This window comes from Rhopilema esculentum, unplaced genomic scaffold (genome assembly GCF_057945365.1).
Source record: "Rhopilema esculentum isolate cy_ngs unplaced genomic scaffold, ASM5794536v1 HiC_scaffold_34, whole genome shotgun sequence".
In the NCBI taxonomy this organism is placed as follows: domain Eukaryota; kingdom Metazoa; phylum Cnidaria; class Scyphozoa; order Rhizostomeae; family Rhizostomatidae; genus Rhopilema; species Rhopilema esculentum.
The window spans coordinates 1,062,201-1,085,070 of record NW_028300845.1 but is presented as its reverse complement, the minus strand read 5'-3'; the positions used below and the strand labels follow the sequence as shown (position 1 = coordinate 1,085,070).

Sequence of the window (22,870 nt, the reverse complement as noted above, 5' to 3'; positions counted from 1 at the left end):
TCTGGTTAATCTGTGAACAACAGATCATACTTTGCAAAAACAAATAGATGTAGCTTCTCAAAAAAAGATGCTTCCAAAATATTCTTTTCTTTCTTTTAAATATATAAAAGTATAAATCACTAAAAGGTTTGATAATTCAAGCTGAAAGTACATTCAAAAAGGTCATTAACAATTGTCATTAGTCTTGGAAGACTAGAACATCATCAAATTTAAAAGGCGATTTCAGCCATCCCTCTTAACAATTTAAAACAATTTTGTTCTACAAATTGACAAAAAGAGAATTGATCAAATATATTATTTGCACTATATTTGCCATTAACCTTGTTCTGGAGAGACAGGGGATCAGAGTAAAAAATAAGGGCACAAGTTATTGGGCACTCTTAGTAAATTTAGCAGGCATTGTACATCATCTACTTCGAAAAGTCAGTGAGATGCATTATATAGGCTTAACATGTAAGTTAAGGAACAGGCCTGGTATTGTTCACTTACTTTGCTGAAAACTAAGAAGTAAACAAAGTCATGACAATAATGCAATAACAAGTTTTTTCAAAGTTAAAAGAAAAATATCAAATTGACATTTTTATTTCATCGTTCTTTTACAAATACAAGCATCTTAACTTTTATTGGAAAAAATTACTAGTGTCTGCCATAAAAAGTGAAGCAATTTATGTTATTGACAAACTATTGTCACATCTAAAATTCTATCTCTATCCTTACTAACAGCAATCAATTCTAAATCTGCTCCATGTCAAAAAGCAAACTTTTAAGGCTCAAGGAACAGGCTTAGAGCTTATCATTCCTTTGCGTTTCTTTTTAATTATTGCTGCAATAACAATACTTGGGTTAAGATTTTCAATTTCGTTCTAGTCTGAAATATGCAGTATAACATGATGGATTGTTTTTGAAAATATCAATGCTGACAAGCCATTAATGCAATGAGGAAAAATAACAACAAATTAGCAATATTACAATTAAATAGGCTTTGGATTGATTGCTTGCAACTTTTTTGGGATATTATAGAAAATAAAAAAGATAAAATAAGCAAGACACACTGACATTATTCTTGAAATTACACATTCAAAATTCATCTGAAAAACTGAATTTATTTTCTAATGGGATTAAACAAGTTTTTACAAAATATTTCATAGGGTTTTTAGGATTAGGTAAGAACCTTTAGGAGAACCAATTTGTGCTATTTTCATGATGCTAAATGAGATGTTGAGATACTTTGGATTTCGCTCATAAAAGCAGAGGCATACAGTAATATCAGTTTTACGTGAACGAAAAGCATGCATAATAAATAAGTTCTTCTCAAATTCAAGTTGAAAATCAGCTACAGCAAAAGCATGAAGCTATTATCAAAAGCATTATTCAATTTCCAAGATAAGATCATCCTCTGCAACACTGTCTCCAGCTCTGAAGTAAATTGCTCGCACCTTTAAAAATGGAAGGTTTTGTTTCAGAACGATATTGATTGCAATACAGAATAATCAATATGATGTTACAGTATGTATTGACATATCAACAGGATGAGAGGTGCAGTGGCAAGGGCCAGAAGGCAGTTTAAGCTTTTCTCAAGCAGCATGTTTCTAGAAAAATATCAAATTTTTGCTAATTTATCTGCCAAATTTTCTGGACCTCTTTGGGTGTGTAACTTTTCCCCTTCCCTGAAAATTTCCTTTTCTGTTATATTTATAATGATACGATTTAATGAGCCAGAAATAGGTGGCAATGTGTCTGCTGTCTGTAAATTCTAGGATTGAGGACTAGGTGGCATCAAAGGTCCTTACATCTTTTTTAGAACAAAAAGGCCATGAAACGGAAGAAATGACAAGAAAGTGTTGATATAGCTGAGTAAATTCCTATTGTTGACTTTCACATCTTAAATGGATTAATTGCATGGCGTTTCACATTCATTGCAAAAGTATCAAGAAAGGAGATATTTAGGGTTCTGCTGAATCTCTATTTGTATCCTTCTACTTGTATAATCTCAAGAACTATTTGAATCCTACAGATTATAGTGAATACTAAATTTTGCTGCATCAGCAACAAACCTTGCCATTCTTCTCAGCGCGCAGCATGTTCTGCATTTTCATTGCCTCAACAACAGCAACTTCCATGCCCACAAACACCTGAAAAAATAAATTATTTTCAAATGAGCTTTTAGCCTTATATTTTTAAACACAGAATGGTACAATAAATGAATGTTTTCGCAGCTATGCCAAATTGTTCTCTGGTAATATGCACTTTCATTTAGTAGCAAACCTTGACCATGGTCAAACTTTTCTGCTTTGCTCATTCAGTGGTTAACATCTGCTTCATTTCAAAACAATTTTAACAAATTTCATTTAATGTCTCTGTTGCTGAAAATTTTGCTCAATTTTGCATTTAAAGCTAAGTGTTTTGAATCCTTAGCTGCAGGGATTGAATAACCAGCCTCTTTTAATAACTGTCCTCCTTAAACTTTCGCATCTGCTACAATTTTATACATGTTTTTTGTTTGGTCTTTCAAAGCTTTCAAAGAATGCAAAAACCTGATAAAACAACTATCTTAATGTACAATGCCATAACACCTACATCATCTCCAACTTTGCAGCGTATTTCCCTCAGTGTCCCAGGCATTGGTGATCGAAGGAACGGAGTGTGGTCAGCCTAAAACAATTAAGTACAAACCAATAAAAAATGTTCATCAAACAAGCATTTACGGTTAAGAGCATTGAAACCTGAAATTTCAAAAATAAAATAAGTTGAAGCTAAAAAAATCTACCTCTGGCTTTTCAGGCATGTGTTGGTGCAGTTGCTCTTGCAATTTTGTTCTCACAATAACAGGGAACTATGAAAGAATAAAGGCAGTACCATACTTTATATGAAAAAAGAATGAAAATAACTGATAGGAAAAATGATCCAAAATTTCAAATGGAAGGCCTCAAACCAACCGAGAAGTGAAGAGACAACTGACATGGGGCCCGTTTGCAGAACTAACTTGGGTCTATAATCCTTTCAGTTCTACAAATAAACATCAAATAAAAGATGCTCATGAAAGAGCTGCTCAGGGATCTGCTGTGATTCTCAACCAGCCTGGATAGACTATGGGTGGTGGTGCGATTTTCTAAGACTTGGCTTGTAAGAAATGTCCATTTAGCACATCTAGACATGAGCAAGGAATCCCATAACGAGCATAGAGAAAAATATGAAAATTATTATTGAAGTGATTCTTTGCTGTGTAAAGCTACAGATATGAGGGAGTCTACTTGTGTGATGTCAAAGATGATATAGAATGTCACTTATTAGATACTCTTGTTATAATGGTTATGGCATTGGATCTGCTAACAGAATACAATGAAAAGGTGCCAAGAATAATATTTGCAAGCGTGAACATGGGTCAATATGACTTTTCTTGAGTAAATAAACTCTTAAAAACATGTAGATATTATTTGATTCACCAAATAACAAAATACAGGGAAGGCTATGATAAGCATAAACAAAAAACAATTTTCATGGTGATAAGGTAGCAAAAAATCAAACCTTTGTTCCTTTGTGAATGATGTTGAATTGCTGACCAACATATCTTGAGAATTTCTAAACAAAAGTAATGACTACTTCAGTAGGAAGCTACATATGTATGTGACACCTACTGTTGTGAGGTAAAATTAGTTGCGAAACAGGTTCATCACAAGACTTTAACAAGCCTTTTTCCTGCCCCTACTCAAGATTCCAAACATTTCAAAGATAATTTTCGTAGCAGTTCCATCCAGAACTGTTTTTTTCAGATGATCCCATTATGCTGCTGCTAACAGTTCCATTTTGTACAACTTTGCCTGGTCCCATGTGAACAGAAGACCTAATAATACTCAGTTTAGTAGTACTGTTCAGAATGGAATTGATTTTGTGTAAATACAGCCTAGACCTCATATGGAAATTGACTACCCTTTTGTATCGATGATGCTGATGCTAATGCAATTCAAAATGGAAACACAATAAACAAAACTTGGGCAATGATAAAAAACATCAAAGAGGCAATATTAAGATGTACAACTTTACTTTGCCACTCAGTTCTAAAATTTTGCTCTTTCTAATGCAAAAATGATACAAACTAGTAGAGGCTTATGCAAGAGAAATTTTCCAAAATTAGCGTTGAGAAAAGAATAACAGCAAAACATTTCTGCTGTTTGTCCAAGAGATTTTTGTTTAATTCTGGTAAATCAAAATATAATAAAATCATAATTTGAAATGGCTTTGAAAAAAGCAAAAAATCGACTTAAGCTATTTGCCTGTAACTTTTCAGAGTAAACAACTTCAAGTTACGAAAGTGAGTCAGACGAATGATCATCAGACAAAAACATTTCTCTGTTTCAGAATGAATACTACTGTTTACTGATCTATCATAAAGTGCTTGATGCAGTATGGTAAAGCTGTACAAGCAGATTGTTCTTCTTTGCTACACCAAGTTTCAGGCTTCATGAGATCATTAATCAATTGCTAAAACCACTTTCTCTGTGGGTATTATTACATTCAATTGTGATGTCCATGGAGGTTTCAGCAATTTCAATGATCGTAGTTGCTAATTAGGGGGCAATTATGTATCGATTTACTGACGGTTAGACAATAGAAACTTCATTTGACATCAGCTTTTTGAAAAAATTTCAGGTCTTTTATTTAGGATGTAATTTTTACTATCGATAATAATTACAAGACTGTCTTCTAAACGAATTTAACATTGTTTAGATTTATTAGCAGAGACCTCTGCCCTTTTTCTAATCGACAATTTGATAGAAAATTCTCCTATTTTCTGTTTTGTTTCTGTACTATTTTCGTACATCTCATGCTTGGTGTTTTAAGATGGCTAGAGGAATACAGTTTAAAAGTATTGTCATTAAGCAGTTTAAAACAGAGTAACACAGAGTAACACAGTTTAAAAATATAAGCTAGACCAAAATGAGATTAATGCATATTACTTTCTGAATTGTATACTCAAACATTTTATATTATGCTTTGGTTCAGATTTTTTTGTTTTTTCCAAAGCCAGTTTTAATTTTTGCACCCTTAAAATTTTTTTGCAAAAATAATTTGCTTTAAAGGACAAGTGACACACTTTTCACCCTATCTTTTCTTTTCATTAACTTATAGATCATCTTTTAAAAGTAAATTTTTCCTGGTTTGGAACAAAAAATTCTAATCAGGGGGTGCAGGGGGCGCGATTTTGCTTTTTATCACGTGACCCTATGACGTACATTGTGATAACTCAGAATTTTCCTGTAATTGATAGAGAGTTTACGAAACACGACGCGACAGGTCCAGACGAACTGTATTCGTTTACAAGCGTGTTGTAAACGTTAATATTGCACTCTATACCAGTAGCAGCAATAACAAATTATCACAATCTACGTCACGGTGTCACGTGATTCATTTCCCGCCATAATTTCAAATGGGTTTTTAAGTGGGAAAATGAAATCAGAAAGGAAAAATATTTCAACAACACTCTCATACAGCATTTTACTTTAAGTTAAAAGAAAAAAAACATTTGGCGCCAAAAGCGTGTCACTTGTCCTTTAATAATGTTTTCTTTCAATATCAGAAAAAAACTAAAACTTAGTTCTTAGTTCTTCCGATACTGGTCAGTCACTCTGAAAAATCCTTAATTTGCTGGGAGAGGTTGATTGGAAAAACATTTAGGTGGGGGATTGGGTGTTCATTTGAACAAAAATCACATTTTTCACCAATGAAGGTAAATTGTTAAACGCACCTGAAATACGCAAGGAACGCCATTAACTTCTGCTTCCAACAAAGTATTTTGCTTTGGTGAATGTGAAGTGAAAACAATATCAACTCCATTGATATTTGCCTGTAAAATCATAACTCTGTGATGTTAACCCTATGACGCTGAAGGTCGGAATTGCATCAAGCAACACGTTAAAATTATCTTGATAACTTCAGAGCAACTATTTGCTAAACTTCAGCCATAAAAACACGTCCAGATCCACAATTAAGATGCAAAAACGTTCCCAAAATAGCCATCAGCAATGTAAAGTGAAATCTATCCAAAAATGAATATTAACAAGCAAACCTTATATGCAAATTAGGTTAAATTCTATTTGGTCTTTCTGTAAAAACACTTAATTGCCCACGTAACTTGGATTTAATCTAAAGCATATGTTTAAAACTTGCATCACTCATATATTTACTTACCTTAATGCCTTGATCAATAATTTCTACAGCACACTCGAACTTCTCCCCATCTATGGTGCAAACCAGCTCAAAAGACTGCAGGTTTCGTTGGCTCGTTAATCTGAATTGTGTAAAACATAATAATGTGGTCATTATGTGAATGCACTCTAGCCTTTGTTAACAAAAAAAACAATTATATGTAAAACTGTCATTGGGCCCGGAAAACGGTTTGAAAAAATCAATGTTCCAGAAATATAAGGTCTTTATTAAGGAGACTGGACGTTTATATTAAGGAAATTTTGTATACATATACTGTTTTAGTCATCAAAAGCAAAGTTGCGACCGCGAGAAAATGAAAACAATCTGTTGTTCAAAGAGCTATGGTATAACTTTTTCCATAATAGTACATTCCTGGACAATCAGTGTTACGATTTTGCACCTCCCTTTTCCCCAGTTTGCTGATGTCGATATCTCTGGTGTTTAATACATGGGATGGTTTGATTTTGTGTGACTATAAATGTTTTGACATTTGCCTCAACAGCTGTGGCCAGGATTGTAGGTTCAAAGCTATTTTATAATCATGTGTCCGTATTAGTTGGACATCTTGATGAGTAGATGCTGAGATTGATTTTTGCAAAATACACTGAGCCACTTCATAATTCACCCTTATAACTTATCACTTGAATAAGTTTAAACTGGTTTCTTATACTAATTGATGGATTATAGTCCAAATCATAAATTCATTGTGTTAAAAAGAAATAAATAAATCTCTGCAATAAAATTGTGATACAGAATAGACTGGCTATGTGATGACATCATTAACATTAAGATCGTTCTATTTTTGACATGAGGCCATATAATCTGAAAACCTTCATTAAAAAGCTCTAAATCTGCAAAATCCTTTAAACCGGTACAAAATGGCTTCGATATAGCCACATGGGGCAAGCTCTTATTCTGCCAAAGCACTGTAATTTGGTCTTCGTTCCAAAATTAGGACCCAAGAAAAAAGGACAGGAATCAATTGGCAACTGGTAATAATTGATTAAATATGTACGTTGCGTGTGGTACTTCATCCAGAATAACAATAATACAGTTAGCAAATAAATTTAGTACCAGAATGAAAATATAATTGTTTGATTGTTAAAAACGCAGCGTTTCGAACGTCGGATAACGAGTACATGCTCGAAACGTCGTGTTTTTAACATTCAAACTATTATATTTTCATTCTGGTACTAAATTTATTTGCTAACTGTATTATGGTTACATTTGATGATGACAACAATCTTACTCACCGCGACTGATTCAGGTATTCACCAGCTCTGATAACCCGATGAACATATTGATGGCATGCAGCAGCAACCAATTCATTCTTCTCATCAAAAGTCAACATCCTACCTAAAAATCCGCAAAATACAAACTTATGCTACAATGAAGCTATCAGGCGCCTGCAAAGGTTTGCCATATAAGGAATAATTCCATATATTTTCTTGGTTTATGCTGCTGAAGGATTTTAAAACCTTCTTTTAATGTAGCCTAGAATAGGTTAGCAAAATTGTCATGGCAGGGTTATAAATTATGGATAAGACTGAAGATGAAAACGTAGTTTCAAATAAGAAATTATCACTAAAACATAGATCGGATTCGGAACCTTTCTACTGCTGTATCTTTCAAAGCAAAATCAACAAAATTGCATTTTTCTCCATAGCTACCACGAGAAATCCAGAGAAACTGTTTTTCAATCTGTCTTAAAAGCTTTACCATCTACCAGGGACATCTCACGATACTTAGCCCTTCTCAGCAAGTATAACCGAATATTGTTGACCATTGCTACAGATATATTTAATGTATCATACAAATGTGATGAGCAATGACTGTTTGCAGTATACTTGGTATTCAATAGTTACTAAAAGACATTTTTCATTAAAGCAGATAACACGAGCTCACCTTTAAAACCATCTTGATATTCTTCATTCAAAAAATCTGTTGACAAATTCCCAGCTAGGAACGATGGTCGATCCAAAATGTCTCTCAGCAAGGAGATGTTGTGCAACACCCCTGAAAATTTGCAACATATAATGTACCATGGCTTAAATACAAAAAGCAAATTTGAAGTGTTAATATTCCTTGAATTAAGGGCGATAAACAACACGAAGAGATTAACCAGGAAGATTCATTATTAAGGTGACTGGCATCGATTAGAATCCAAGCCATTTGGAGGCAACCTTAAAGAAATGAATGATTAAATAAATCTGAAAAAATAGATAAATGATAACTTAAGTTTTCATAAAGTGAAAAGTTTTCATCATTAAATTTGACACTTACCACGAATTACAAAAGAGTCAAGAGCTTTCTCCATCGACTCGATTGAGTCATTTCGTGTTTTCCCGTACGTGATAAGCTATGCAAGAGAAGCAAATAATTCGTGAATTACACATGACAGTTATGCTTTTTTAAATACATTCATGGGATTTTGTAGAAATTGAACATGTAAATGAACGACACTGTATACGTTTATCTGAGTCTAAAAAGATTGCTGTATCACGGTTACAAATTACGAGAAAAAAGTACCACCACAAGGAAATGATATCAGGACTTTGTCAAAATATTTAAAATTGCAGCAGCAAGACTGAAGACAGATTCTGCCTTCTTATAGGTACCTAATTATTCGACATTATTTATGTGTTTTTTTCTTACCTTGCAAATCATAGAATCATAATATATGCTTATTTCCTGTCCTTCCATGATGCCGGAATCACAACGTACCTTTAGGAAAAATGCAAAAATTTTAAAGCAATCTGTGAAATACCCTTTAAAACAAAAAATATCTTAGCAGTCAAGTGTAAAGATTAAACTGATTATTTGGCGAACAAAAGATTCCAGCATATCGCAAAATGACTATACTGGAACCAAGAATTTCTGGGAAAGGGATTTTTGTCTAGTTACAACTGATTTTCTTTCACAATACACATTACTTGTTAGTTTACAGTTTCAAAATTGCCTAGAGTAATCTTTGTTTCTAAAACGATCAGAGGGTCAGCATTGTTTTTGTCCCTGAAAAGTAGCTACCAAAGGCCCCTGTTCTTTACTTAAACAGTTTTACCACGAAAGCATGATACAATCATTACCGAAACATATCAGTGTAAATTTGAATTAGCAGCAGCTTTGTGGCTTAATTAAAAAAAACAATTTTTGAATTTATGACGTGGGATTTTTAAGATATGAAATCTGTAGCTAGACTAGGGCAAATTGCAATAAATATAGCGGTCAAATAACAAGTACGGCTACAAAAAAGAAATCGTGATAGTAGAATTCCGACTTCTATTTTATCAAATGGATTCACGTCAATAGAAGTCGGAATGCTACTATCACAATATCTTTTTTGTCACCGTACTTGTTATTTGTCTGATTATCAAGCTGCGTTTTCCAAAGTCAGAATCTATTAAAAATATTAGATTGTGTGATGTACAATGTAATAGAATTAAAACTAGGAATTTAAGTAAAATTGTTTATACTAGGAAAAGGTTTGTTTATTTTTTCTAGAACAATTTTACTTATATTCCTTGTTTAATTCTATTAAAAATATAGCGGTAATCACATTTTCAAGGTGATCAGGTTGTATGTACTGGAAAAGGCGGCCAGTTGATGGCAAACCAAAGCTCTTGTATGGATCCTAAAAAACAAACAGAAAAACATATTATAGAAAAAACAAAATAAAAGATACCACAAAAGATATAATATCGAACACATCTGCATATGTGACATTCCAGTGAAAGTTACGTTTTTTGGTACCTTTCAAATCTTGCCTAAATTAATTAACAACGGAACAAACGTATAATCCAATATCATTCTCCCAGCGCATGGTCATAAAAGAGATTATGTGATTCCGCAGTTGATACCTCGGCATACACTCTGCATTCCAATGCCCATCCGTTCAGTTGCACATCCTTTTGCTCCAACGGTAGTGGATGCCCTAAAAGTTGGAGAAAATTAGACCATTTTAACTCAAATATGACTGATGATACATGTGACTGAACTGATGGACCAAATGACTTGAACACTAGTGTCAATTTTGAGTGTAACGTCTTTTTTATTGTCACATAATTGTTGACAGATTTATATTGCATTTGTTTACACGTTTTCTTATGCTGACAGCCCACGCTATATAAGCACCGCGTGAACATGGGATGTGATTTAGAGAGCTTTTTGAATAATACTTAAAGATATATAATCTACAAGGAAAAAAGAATTGAAGTTTTTAGTAACGAGAATAGGGTTCTTGTGATTTCAATGAGATGAAGAGATGTAAAAGATGAATTTTGCAAGCAATGAGGACTTTCACAGAATTTAGTTGACTCCAATTCTACAGAATGGAACTTCGATTCGATTGTCGAATATGATTTCAAAATAAATTTAACAAGCTCTAACTCATGCAACCTAAGTGCATTGCAAATACGTTGTCATGAAATGCTGTTGCAGTAGTACACTTTGATGAGTAAAATTCTTACCGGCGGCAGACCTTAACATTAGCTCAACAATGTCAAGACCAGTGATGTATTCTGTGATCGGGTGCTCAACTTGCAAGCGTGTATTCATTTCCAAGAAGTAGAAATTCTTGTATTTATCCACTAGAAACTCAACAGTTCCTGCAGATGAGTAGCCGACCTCCTTAGAAAGCATGACAGCTTGTTCACCCATGGCTTTCCGGGTCCTGGGATCCAGAAATGGGCTATAAAGGAATTAAAGACATGGTTACAATATAGAATGCATTGCTTATCAAGGCGCAATTCTCAAGGATAGTTTAAATCTTAGGTTTAAAGAATTGGCTTACCTTGGTGCTTCTTCGACAACTTTTTGATTCCTTCTTTGAATTGAACACTCTCTTTCATTAAGATAGCACTAAAAAAGTGAGTTACTGATAAGGATCGTGAAAAAAAGGGTTTTTTAAAATTCGTTGAAGATTTACATATAATTACAATTAAAATATTTATAAATGTTTTGTTATTTCTTGCAAAGACATCAGTTGATACAATAGCCTTTATAGATTATGTAAACTCCTGTTCGTTAAGGTGATGTATCCTAACCTTTCTAAAAGGTTTTTAAAGAAATACATATGGAATAATTTCTACATACTACATTTCCGTGCTTGTCTCCTATGACCTGTTAAAATAAAAGAAAAACTGATATTTGGATTTTTGACCTGTTACTGGTAACAGCAAATCGACTTGATCAAAATCTCGAAAAAGGAAGCAACAGAAGTATAATACAATTGGGGAGTGTTCTATAAGAATAAAATAATATATTGAAATTAGCTGCTTTGGCAAAAAGCTTTTAGACAGCTATGGCGTAGGCACTTTGGTAAAGGGCTTATCAATGACTCAAAAGCTGTTACTTGAGTTTAGTTTTCAGCTTGATTTGATAACAACCTACTGTTTGCAAGCCATTACTGCCATTACCTTAGTATACAAATTTTATCACAAAGGCTGCCTACTTATCACAATTTGCAAAACCTTCGTCGATAGCTCTCTAAATATTCAAACTACTATCTTAAAAATTTGAAATGACTAAGGTAAAATTACATGTACAGAAAAGGCTGCAGGGAGATTAACTATTAAAGAAAACTTGAAGTGTAAGGGACATAAGATAACGGAGTGCTGTTAAAATAATAGAAAGAAAAACAATAGAGAAGAGAAGGTAAAAAGGTATATGATAGAGAATGGGAATAATCCAATAATGGGAATCAAATAATGGGAATATGGTAACATAACACGGGCTTCAGTATTTCCTTACTTAACAATAGGAAACTTCACCTGCATTTCAATATGCCTTGGATGCTCAATGAACTTTTCAATCAAGAGCCTGTCATCGCCAAAACTTGACTTTGCTTCTTGTGAGCTCAGGCGAAACCCTTCTCTGTAAAGATGTGGTTCTTTTAATTTTCAGAATAATACCAAGGCAATCATTTTGTAAAAGAGAATTTATTTGATATGTGCGGGTGCAATGTATGCTTATACAGTTGATATTCATTAGAGCAGGGACCAGCTACAAGGAAAAAATTGAGGCACCAAACATTCAAGGCATGACATCTCAGTACTAAGCATAAAATAGATACAGCCATTTGTGAGCAAATCCAAATGGATTTGAAAATCTTTTAGAAATGACTGATGATTATGAAGGCTTAAAATAAACGTAGCGATCAAAATACGAACTTAAATGATAATTTAACTCTTTAAAGATATAACAGAAAATTCTTAAAATTGAAAAGTTGTAAAATAATCTTTTTGCCCAAAAAGATGAAAATGAGCTTATTTTCTAGGGATTTTCAAGACGAAATTTTCTATCAATAAATTTTAAAATTTACGGAAGAAGGTGCGTTTCCAAAAAGCCCACCTACAAGCTACATGTATGGACTACCTAAGAAGTTCAGGGGAATGACAACATGACCAAAAGGAGAATTCAATGAAGGTGTAGGTGAAGGTCGCTGCAAATGGGCAAAACATGGTGGGTGAGAAATGTATATACCTGATCTGAGTATCATTATTTGCAATTCTCATTCCTTTTCCTCCACCACCTGCGGAGGCCTTTATCATGACAGGATATCCTGCAAAATAGTAGCACCAAAAAGATCAACGTATGAGGTAACGAAGGATTGCATGAGTTTTACCAATTTTCGTAACCCTACACAACGAATGAATTAGTTCGAAGTACGCGAGTTGGAATTAGACAAATTTGACTGTAAAGGTTGGACGAAAAAGAGGTTTGGAGATATGCATTAATCTTGAAGTAATGTCCATCGAGAAGACGGAAAAAAAAATCAAACAAAGAGACAAAGCGGACAATATCAAATAGTTAAACAAAACATATTTTGGTAGGAATCATGCGGCTCTTAAAGTGTAAAAAATCGAGTATTCAGATACATATTCACTAACATAAACTTTTTGATTTGAAACACATGAAATACCCTGGTATTCAGAGCAGAGCAGCTGTTCATAATATATAGAATAAATTAAGATCGATCAGGGATGAAGACTTTAATAAAAGAAAGTGACAAACATACCAACTTCCCTGGCAATGGCAACAGCATGATCATCATCCTAAAAAGGAAGAAACAGCGAAAAAGCTTAGAAGTATAGAGATAATGCTGGTCTGGACTCATCCAGATTTATGACGGGGTAGGTCACTCAAAAAACAAATGACGAAAATTAAGATAAACAATTTATATAAAGACATATAACCGTTGATTGACAATTTGATATTTCAGGATTCAGAAAACAGAAAAACTAATAAATGTTTATTCTACGCCAGGGTTTAGTTAATATTAGCGTTCACAAGCGAATTTTGCTATTTTATCAGGTAAAACAGCTTTAGCCTTGTAGGCAACTCTGACGGAGCGAATAATGCACTATTGCCTGAGAACAAGTTGTATGGATTTCCTATGTCAATTAAAAGTGATTTTCACTTTTCTTCTAAAGTTAGCAAAATTTGTGGTAGGTTTTTGGAATCATTTTAAGAGTGATTTTTGCAAATAGTATAATGGTAAATATTCCTGAGAGACAGCTAACTGCGAATTGTAGACACTTGCAGCCATTGACATAATGTCGTAAGTTCTACAGTTACAACAAACTTGTTTGTGTCCTTGCATTAGAACCTAAACATGAAATTCGAACACTGCCTCTTGCTATTATTTCTACTCAGGCCAAATTCTTTATATTTTTAACACTTCCTGTTATCACAAAATTCAGGTGTCAAGCAGAAATCACATAAGCCATTCGTTGCAAACACAATTTGACATTTGTTACCTTGATCACTCCATCAAAACCTGGAATAGTACTGACAGATGCCTTCAGTGCTATTCTTTTGCTTTCCAATTTATCTCCCATTGCTTTCAAGGCAAATGGAGAAGGACCAATAAACGTTATACCATTTGCTTCCTAAAACACCCAAAACCAATAATATATAAGATATAACTTTTTCAAAGAAACATGCAGAGAAACAAACACTTTCATATTATCCTTATCTCTTCAATGAATAATCCTATGTCAGTATTATCCAGTGAAATCAAATACTTCAGGTAAGAAGCACAGTCTAAACCATGTACATATGGTACGCCAGATTTCTCGTATAAAGACAGTAGTTCTTTCCTAACATTGTTAACACAACAATTAAGTAGCAAGGCTAATCAACTTCTTTCCTCGTTCTCACTTCCCTAGAGAAGCAACTAGTTTGCTACAGAATAAACAGAATGAAGATGAAGATTCCAGTTATTGTGGTATCTTAAGATAAACCCATAAGCTTTTGTGCTTTAATCGCTTGATGATCTCATGATGAATTCAGAAAAACGATTCTAAACTTCTAGGTTACCCTCCTGGTTGATTTTGATTTACAGCAACTACCGTGATTTTCTTTTCAAGTTTCATTTCTCAAGGAATATAATGCACTGTAAAACAGAACATACAATGGACACAGGTTGAATAAAAACATGACACCATGGGTCTTGTTGACAAGATAGACTAATAGCATAAAGAGACCTGCACTAGACCTGCAATAGTCAGATAATCATGTGCCTGACAAATACATGAGAGGCCTGATACTGTCAAAAAGGGTGCGATAAAACTTTATAGAAAGGGCTTACCAGAGCATCGTGAAACGCTGAATTCTCAGACAGGAACCCATAGCCAGGATGAACCTAAATTCGTGAAAGTGTATTGCAATACAACTTCACATTAAACTAAACCATTTGTAATCAGCTTTAAAAACGGAGGTTGTTTTAGCACACAAAAAATTTAAGAAAACTATGTTTGCAAAGAATGATATTATACTTTTATATGACTAAATCTTAGGAATATCGTTCATGATTATCTGCAACCTGCAACCTGCATTACAAAACTACTTATAATATCAACATGCTAGTTTTGGTAATTTTTGTCACTGTAAGGACTGAAATATTTCACATTGTATAAAAAATAACATCAGCAACATGAAAGTAAATAGAGATGAAGGAAATCTTATTATGTTTTTAGGGAGTTCTTTTGTGATGCTCAAAGGGTTGCAAAAACACTTACAGCCTCTGCGCCAGTTTGTTTACATGCATCAATAATGGCATCCATTCTAAGGTAACTCTGGGCAGATGGTGGTGGCCCAATCAACACAGCTTCATCAGCCAGGTGACTATGCATCTAGATTCAGAGAACAGAACTTAAGTTGTATAGAAAAAATCACCTAACACTATTGTGCATTAAAATACAAACAAATATGCAATGCAACTGATGTTTCACAGGAAATAAAGATATGAGAATAATCGGGAAAATAGCTCTTATTGTTAGTTTCTTACATAAAATAATTTAATGGCCCTTCTCATTCACTCTTAATCAAACATCAATACAGGCTTTTGAATATTTAAATATTCATAAATTAAAATAACTGCATTGAAGATCATAATAAGCTTAAACTAACTTAACCTAACTTAACTACTACCTTATTAATACCTATATTTTCAAACAGCAATGTATTTGACCTTCCTTCTTTAATTCTACTTGCAAATTTCTTTATCAACAAGGAATTAAAATGCTTTCTAAAAAATTGGAAGGAAAAACAATTTATCATCAGCAGAATCATCACATTTGCAATTTTATGAAAACATTTCCTGAGGTGCCATTGGTCAGAGATTTCACGATGACTAGATTACATGGTGACAAAACAATTTTCAAGCTCAGGATATTGAGCCTTTATTATCAATAATTTGTAAACAAACAAAGTGAAAGATAAACTCACAGCATTGGCATCTGCTTCAGAATAAACAGCCACAGTTTTGATGCCTAATCTTCTGCATGTTTTTATTATCTGCAAAATTAATAACACGAAAAATCTTTCAGTGATCTGGCATCATTTTGAATACACCTGTATATTGTAAAATTGCTTTAAAGTCGGTCAGAAAGTGCTCATTGCTGTATAGGATGAGCTGTACATGCATTGGTTTTTAGAACAGAATGGCTCTGCACTGGAAAAATTTCCAGTTCAATGCATTATGTGATCACCTTACCCTCAAATATATGCATAAAATCACCATTCCTTACCAATGATAAATCACAAATAAAGACATAATCCCTTGCACAGCCATTTGAACCATTTGAGCTCTCTCTTGTCAAATCAATTTAATTCAATTAAATTTTTTAAACAAAACTATGCTCTCAAAAATTGCAATATATAATCACAACAAGGCACTTTTGCAATATATTTTTGCCATTTTTATTAGATTTTGAGTAAAAATGCTGCTTGCAAAATGTTTGACAAAGAAAATGAAAATTCAAAGTCACTCACCCTGCATGCTATTTCTCCTCTATTAGCTATTAAAACTTTGTTGAAATACTGAAAAATAAAATCCTTATTAAATCTATTTAGAAAATGCCTGATAAAAGTTTAAAATTTGAACTTTATTGGGAGTCAATTATAGATTACGCAAGGAATTTCCTTGAGCCTGCAACTGCCCAGGAATTTCTGTTGTTTGACTAAATCTAGCAAAGAAAAGCTCCTAATTCATTCTCAAACTGTGATTTACCTTTGTTTATATAAATAAGCCGCTCATATAACATTTAATAATGTTCTATTCTTCACTTTATATTGAAAGATTACCTTTTCTCCATGAATCCTAGATGTAGAAAACCTCTGTAATCGCTGATATGCCTGAAAAATAGTTTTAAGTTTTATAAATCAAATATCTTGACATATTTGAGAGAATTAGAATAATACATTTTACAATTTATCAGAAAAACATGGTAGAAGGATTGACACTTCACTCCCAGATCATTACAATATTTTTAGTAAAAATTGTAAACATGTAAAAAAATTTTTGGCCTGTACAAGTTCACCTTATGCAAGGTTTCCTTTTGCAATCCAATCAAATTTTGGTGGATTAAATTTTGGTGGAAAAAATTTCGGTCATAATCTTTTAGGTGTAAATTTCGGTAAGAACTTTAAAAATGTACGTCATACATGAAAAAGCGCATTAGACCCTTGCCAATAACCGCACTCCAGTTTCCAGCAAGATCTCAGGTGTGCGCAAGAGCAAAATTTCAAGTGTGCAAGTGTACAATTTGATATAAGTGTGCACTTCATTTGGACACATTAGCAAGTAAACTATAATAGAACAGAAGCCAAGGATATAAATTAAGAAGCGAATGCAAGATTATGTTGATCTTGAGGAAACTTAATTCTTCATTTGACTGAAGCAAAATGACACACCCATGTCATGCCCAGATCTCAAAATGTCACAGCCTTTACCAGCTGTGCAGGAACATTTTAGAAAAAAGTTGATGCCGAATTGCTGCTACAGTGGAATGTGTTCATCCAGGGTGGAATCTATATAAAGCCCATGCCAGATATATGGCAACATACTTTAGAAAAACAATGGGAAATATCCAGCATAAGCTCCATGGATTTCACACATTGATAGGAATGCTAAATTTTTAAAACAGAGTAATTTTTATACAGGGCCTGACATGAAATTTTCAGCACAGGTTAATTCTAACATGAATATTCCAATCATTTAATCCATTTTGGCTAATATGAAATAAAAATTTACAGCGCCAACTCCAATCCAAGATCAAGAAAAAAATATAGCCAAATGATGAAAAATTGTTACAAATTTATACAAACTAAAGCTGTACCTAATAATAAGATAATATGAGGAATATACTTCAGCACAATATGTTTTCAAATGTGCTTTATCAACAAAAAAGACTGTATAAAAACCAATTTATCGCCGCCAACTTTTCCTTCGAAAAATTGCAAATACCTCTCTGCAATCTAAATAAGCACACTTGCGTAAACGAAATCCTGAACAAAGAATTAAATTACGTTTGAAAAACATCCTGTACAACAGGGATCATAGCGAAAATGAACATATTTTCTGGTCTAGTCCTTTCAATATCTTATCAGAATAAAAATTGACCACGTGTAATTAAACAGAAGCATTAGATTTTCTCCCAAAACATCTCAAACATGCTTTACGCACACAGCAAGATACTTAAACAATCAGAATAAATACCTGTGCTTTTAAAACACTGTTGCAAACTAGCTTGCTAAGATTAACTTGGCCAACAAATTGTCTGCCAGCCAAGGCACCTTTTACAACTGCCGCCATTTTGGAATCGTTGTCCGAAAACCACTCCACAACAGCAACCGCGAACTGTCTGAACAACCCTGTCTCCGAATTTGCATATTTCTATGCGGTTTTGACAAGAATATTGAGGCACGAAATTTTTGAAACTTAAAAATTAGTAAAGAATTATAGCCATGATCTAATTTCATCGACAATCAAACTACATATACGAGTTATCTGAGCAGGACAAGAGTGACTTTCACTTTCACGCAAAAAGCCTTAGGAACACAACACTCATTAAAACAAATTAAACTTATAGGTACTGTCATTCGCAAAGTTGAAACAGGGTCTTGCGCCTGGAAGCGCCAAATAAATCGATTTTTCACCCCAACCGAAAGAGTAAAATGTCTTGAGCCCGGCAAAAACAGAGGATTTCTTCTAATATGGGGAGCTATTTTAAGGAGTTGCATAGGAAGGTTATCTCATTCTTTTTCGAGAATCCCTGTCACAGGCATGAAGTTAACTTTGGAAAATGTATTTGAAAAAGCACTGACAAGAATATTTAAAATGAACCTGGAGTTTTTTTAACAAATTTCCGTGAAATATTAGAATTTGGTCCGTCCACAAAAAAATTGACAGAAGTAAGTTCTTGCAAAAATCATTTGAAATCCTGTTGTAGCAAGAATCCAAGCATATTTTCGTCGCTACTTTAATGGTTGGCTATATTTTAATACCGTGGCATGACCAAGACATTTCTAATGACCGGAAAAATACCCCGACCTTGTATGGCAACAGGTAATTCCTTGTTAGAAAATTTATCGAAAAAATATGTTTCAAACCATTTGGATTACTGATTAAGAGTATATTTTCGTCGCCAACAAAATTGAGGATTTTGTTTTTTCTATCAAGATCCCCACAGAAAGAGTAGATTGCAACGCCTTGAAACGAAGTAACTTATGAACGGTGGCCTCTGATTGGCCAACATGTAAAAACCATTTGATTGGGCAAATAGAACAAATTTACCCCTGCTCATGGAACTGGAAACGCCTGAAGCATCTTGGATCCATCCAGCTAGGCTGTTCATCCACAGTAATATCTGCCTTCCCCTGATTCTCTTCCCCTCTATCTGTCCAGTTAGTGCCAAGTGAGTCTCATTCTGATGTCATTTTGATGTCTTTAGTCTTGAAATGTTTAAATAACCTCATTAATAAGCATTTTACCTGCAACGGTTTAAACGTCAGAAAGATAAATACGGCAGATACGGTGACAAGTTTCACAGAAACTCGTGCAGATCTTCTATCTTTGCTCAACATATTCTTTCAAAATGGGATTTTATAACAGATTTATAACAAAATCCTGAAACCGGGAGTTTAGGTTTGAAATCGGGAGAACGGGAAAATAACTCTCAAATCGGGACACTCCCGCCCAAATCGGGAGAGTTGGAGCCTTTGCATATTGAAGAAAACAAGTAACCAAAAAATGACACAAAGATATGTATCAAATAAACTCACTCTCTTTAATTTAGCAATCACCTTTACTATATTACAATGTCTATTAGAAATTTACAATATCCCAGATGGAAAAGCCAATTTTGCGTCTGCATTTTTTATCAACAACAGTGATTATCAAAACGCTACGACCCTTATAACAAGAATGCCACTTCAAAATAATTGCTTTTAAAATGTCTCTACTAATTTTAAAATAGCAAGATCTATTGCATAAAAGTGAATAAAAATCAGTTCTTTCTATCAGAAGAACATTGTCCAATTAAAGAAGATCAGGGAAATAGGAGGGAATTTCTAACAAGCAAATCTACTCAGGAAGGGTGCAAACCTTGAAAGTTTTTTTATGAATTACGTTTGTTAGAACTGACGTTGGTCAGAGTTATTCCACGGATAAGTATGGATTGATGAAACTCGTGCTAAACATGATTAATGACGAGACATTTCAGGGCTTGGCAAATTTCAGGGCTTGACAAATGAAGTAGCTTAGTTGAATGACTAGCATTCAGGAGCCACTGAATCAACAAGGCTGTTTTCAACTCATCCTGTGCGAAAATAGCCTATTTCTAATAACTATCATAAACTTTTATGAAAGCTGGACTACGGTAATGCGCATCAGTAACAAAAGCCATACAAAGCTATACATTAAAAAAATACAACAGTATTAGACATTCGCCACTCAAAAGTGTTAAACATCACTTTAATTTTGATCAATTCACTTGCAGAGCTGTGAGACCTTACAATGATTTTCCAAAGTCTTTCATTTATGCCAATTTTCCCCACGATTGAAAGTTTAGCTGGTAATAGTGCACATAAACCTAGTCGTTTTCTGCATTTCATTGTTTGTGCTAGCAACCAGATGCTGAGGAGTGGCTTGCAAAATCGCTGAACCTAAGGATATGTTCCACAACGATTCCTCATTCTCAGGAAACTGTACGAAAACAGTGCCAACGGCGGCGAGTTCGTCTTCTGTGAATTCAATGGCCATCGGGTACATGGTAGGCAACCGATCGCGCTTACCCTTGCGATTCTTTAAAGAAGCAGGGACTTCCATGAGTTCAGAGTGGATTTTTGTATATGTAGAGATAGGTTCATTGCGCTCGCATTGCACTGTGTACAGAGAAAAAGGTCGGCTGGCCATTGTTTCCAAAGCCATTTGCTGCTGCATAACAACTTGCCGCCCATGATGCAGCTGCTTGATTTTCCACAGCAAGAAAAATAATGACAGAATAAGAAAGAAGACTGAAAAGAACACCGTGAAAAAGACGAATAAATCGATCTGGGAAAGCTCTTGTCTGAAGTAGATCAGGCCGGCAGTTTTGACATTGTCTCTGTTTCCGCGCGTAACAATCCCGACATAAAAGCGATCGGAACTAAAATCAAGGTACTTGTATCGAATGCCAATAATCACTCTACGCTGGATTCCTTTAACCAAATAGATCCCCCCTTTGTATTCAGTGTACATACTTGGCGTATCTGCTGAAGCGTATACTTGGTTAGCTTTGGGGACATATGGGTGCACTGTAGAGCGTGTTGTATTTGAAACAAGGGGTGATTCACGACGGAATCTCGCCGAACTTCCATCTTCTTCCACCACCATTTCGGGAAAACCATTTTCAATCACAGTTTCAGTGACAACGTTCCTTCTTGCGCGAGAGTGTAATGTTGGGGACAGCAAAGTGTGCTCCCCTGACGTGTGGTTCACATCTACAACAAACACACTATCGACAGTTGCTATGTACAAATCTAGCGCACCTTCAAGGACATCAACGGTTAAGCGTATGTCAACATTCGTAAACCTTGGAGGAACAGCGAAGAACATGGTCCTGTTCGGCAGAATACCTTCAATAACCGCATCACTGCCAACTCGTAGCCTTTCATCTCCAATTGTCAGTGACTGCTCGTTTTTCATTATCTGAAAGCACTGGCGGCCACCAACTGGATTGCCATAGAAATCCAATGACTTGCATTGATTACACTAAATTGAGAATAGACTAGCATTGAGAAAGATATCTTACTGGAAGGAAAGCATATGTGCAAAAAATGAGTGAATATCAAAATAGGAAGGAGCAAGGAATTAGATAATCGTCAAAAGTGTAGAAACTGGACACAAACATAACATAACATCTAACATATATCATATAACATACAATATAACAAATCATAACAATCACAGAATTTCAGCCACTGAGCTAATCGCTTAGTTTCTGGACAGATAATTCATATGCTATTGTGCATAGCATTGTCAAAGTAAAATGCCCCACCTGTTTTGACCAGCTTTTCTCTTCAGACTTTGTGTTGTGTTGACAAGTACAACCATACCCAGTTTTTTTGTCACAAGTACTGCCATGTCCATTGCATTGGCATCTGAAGAGAGTGGAGTATAGATTTAGCCAGACAAAATAAATTAACAGCAATCATAGGTAATGATATAAAAAAACATAGGAAATCATAACATAACTTATAACTTATAGAAAAACATAACAAATTGTTATTAACATATGAAGAACAAGAAGTGAATCAACTTCATAAGAGAGTATTGGTAGACGCCTCAATGGAACAAGTAATTTTGAACAAAAACAGATTTCATAGAAGATACAACGACATTTGACAAAACTTCTCCATAATTTTCGATACAGGAAATGTCATTTCACCACTCCCTCCCCCCAAAAATTCTACAAAAATCCTTAAGTGTCGCTTCTAAGTATTTCCTCAATATCACCAGTGTGGATATTTGTAGTGACTTGAAAACGGAGGGAGGTTACCTAGCCCATATAAATACAAGAGTTCATGAGAGACAGCCTTGGAGAATTATACACTTGAAAAGGCTGGGTATAAAGAAGGAGAACATCTTAAATGGGAAAGCATGAGTGAAATTTCGACACAAAATCGACACAAGAAGAGCAATATTTGCCACTAAGCAGACTTTCTCAAAAGACATTTGGGTGTAAAGTACGTCTCGTACATATTGACGGACGAGGGCACACATTATATACTGGCAATATTCAAAGCCACTTCTCCACTTTTAGTTACTAATGGTTAAATTGCTAAGGGCTTCACATCGAAAGTAAGGAAATTAATATCCCTGAATGGAAAAATTAAAAAAAGA

The 22,870-nt window shown here is 34.3% G+C and overlaps 2 protein-coding genes across 2 annotated transcripts in view; both read right to left on the bottom strand.

Moving 5' to 3' along the window:
* Positions 1–50: 50 nt before the first annotated feature.
* Positions 51–18,364, bottom strand: LOC148957324 (propionyl-CoA carboxylase alpha chain, mitochondrial-like). The gene is made up of 26 exons (XM_089115605.1): positions 18,206–18,364; positions 16,792–16,842; positions 16,480–16,527; positions 15,934–16,002; positions 15,225–15,338; positions 14,795–14,848; positions 13,962–14,093; positions 13,220–13,256; positions 12,685–12,763; positions 11,973–12,075; positions 11,296–11,322; positions 10,994–11,061; positions 10,671–10,891; positions 10,062–10,135; positions 9,761–9,835; positions 8,860–8,928; positions 8,488–8,563; positions 8,110–8,220; positions 7,458–7,560; positions 6,187–6,286; positions 5,744–5,842; positions 3,526–3,579; positions 2,768–2,833; positions 2,578–2,652; positions 2,055–2,132; positions 51–1,436 (listed from the first exon to the last, which is right to left on the bottom strand). The coding sequence occupies exons 1-26, from the start codon at positions 18,299–18,301 to the stop codon at positions 1,368–1,370; spliced, it is 2,148 nt and encodes a 715-aa protein (XP_088971731.1). The 5' UTR covers positions 18,302–18,364; the 3' UTR covers positions 51–1,367.
* Positions 18,365–19,752: 1,388 nt separating this feature from the next.
* LOC148957322 (multiple epidermal growth factor-like domains protein 8) overlaps positions 19,753–22,870 on the bottom strand; it is a 30,502-nt gene continuing 27,384 nt past the window's right edge. The window contains exons 29-30 of the mRNA XM_089115603.1: positions 22,026–22,128; positions 19,753–21,739 (exon numbers count right to left, since the gene is read on the bottom strand). Coding sequence (XP_088971729.1) covers positions 20,555–21,739; positions 22,026–22,128 — 1,288 coding nt within the window. The 3' untranslated portion in view covers positions 19,753–20,554. The remainder of the gene's footprint in view (positions 21,740–22,025; positions 22,129–22,870) is intronic.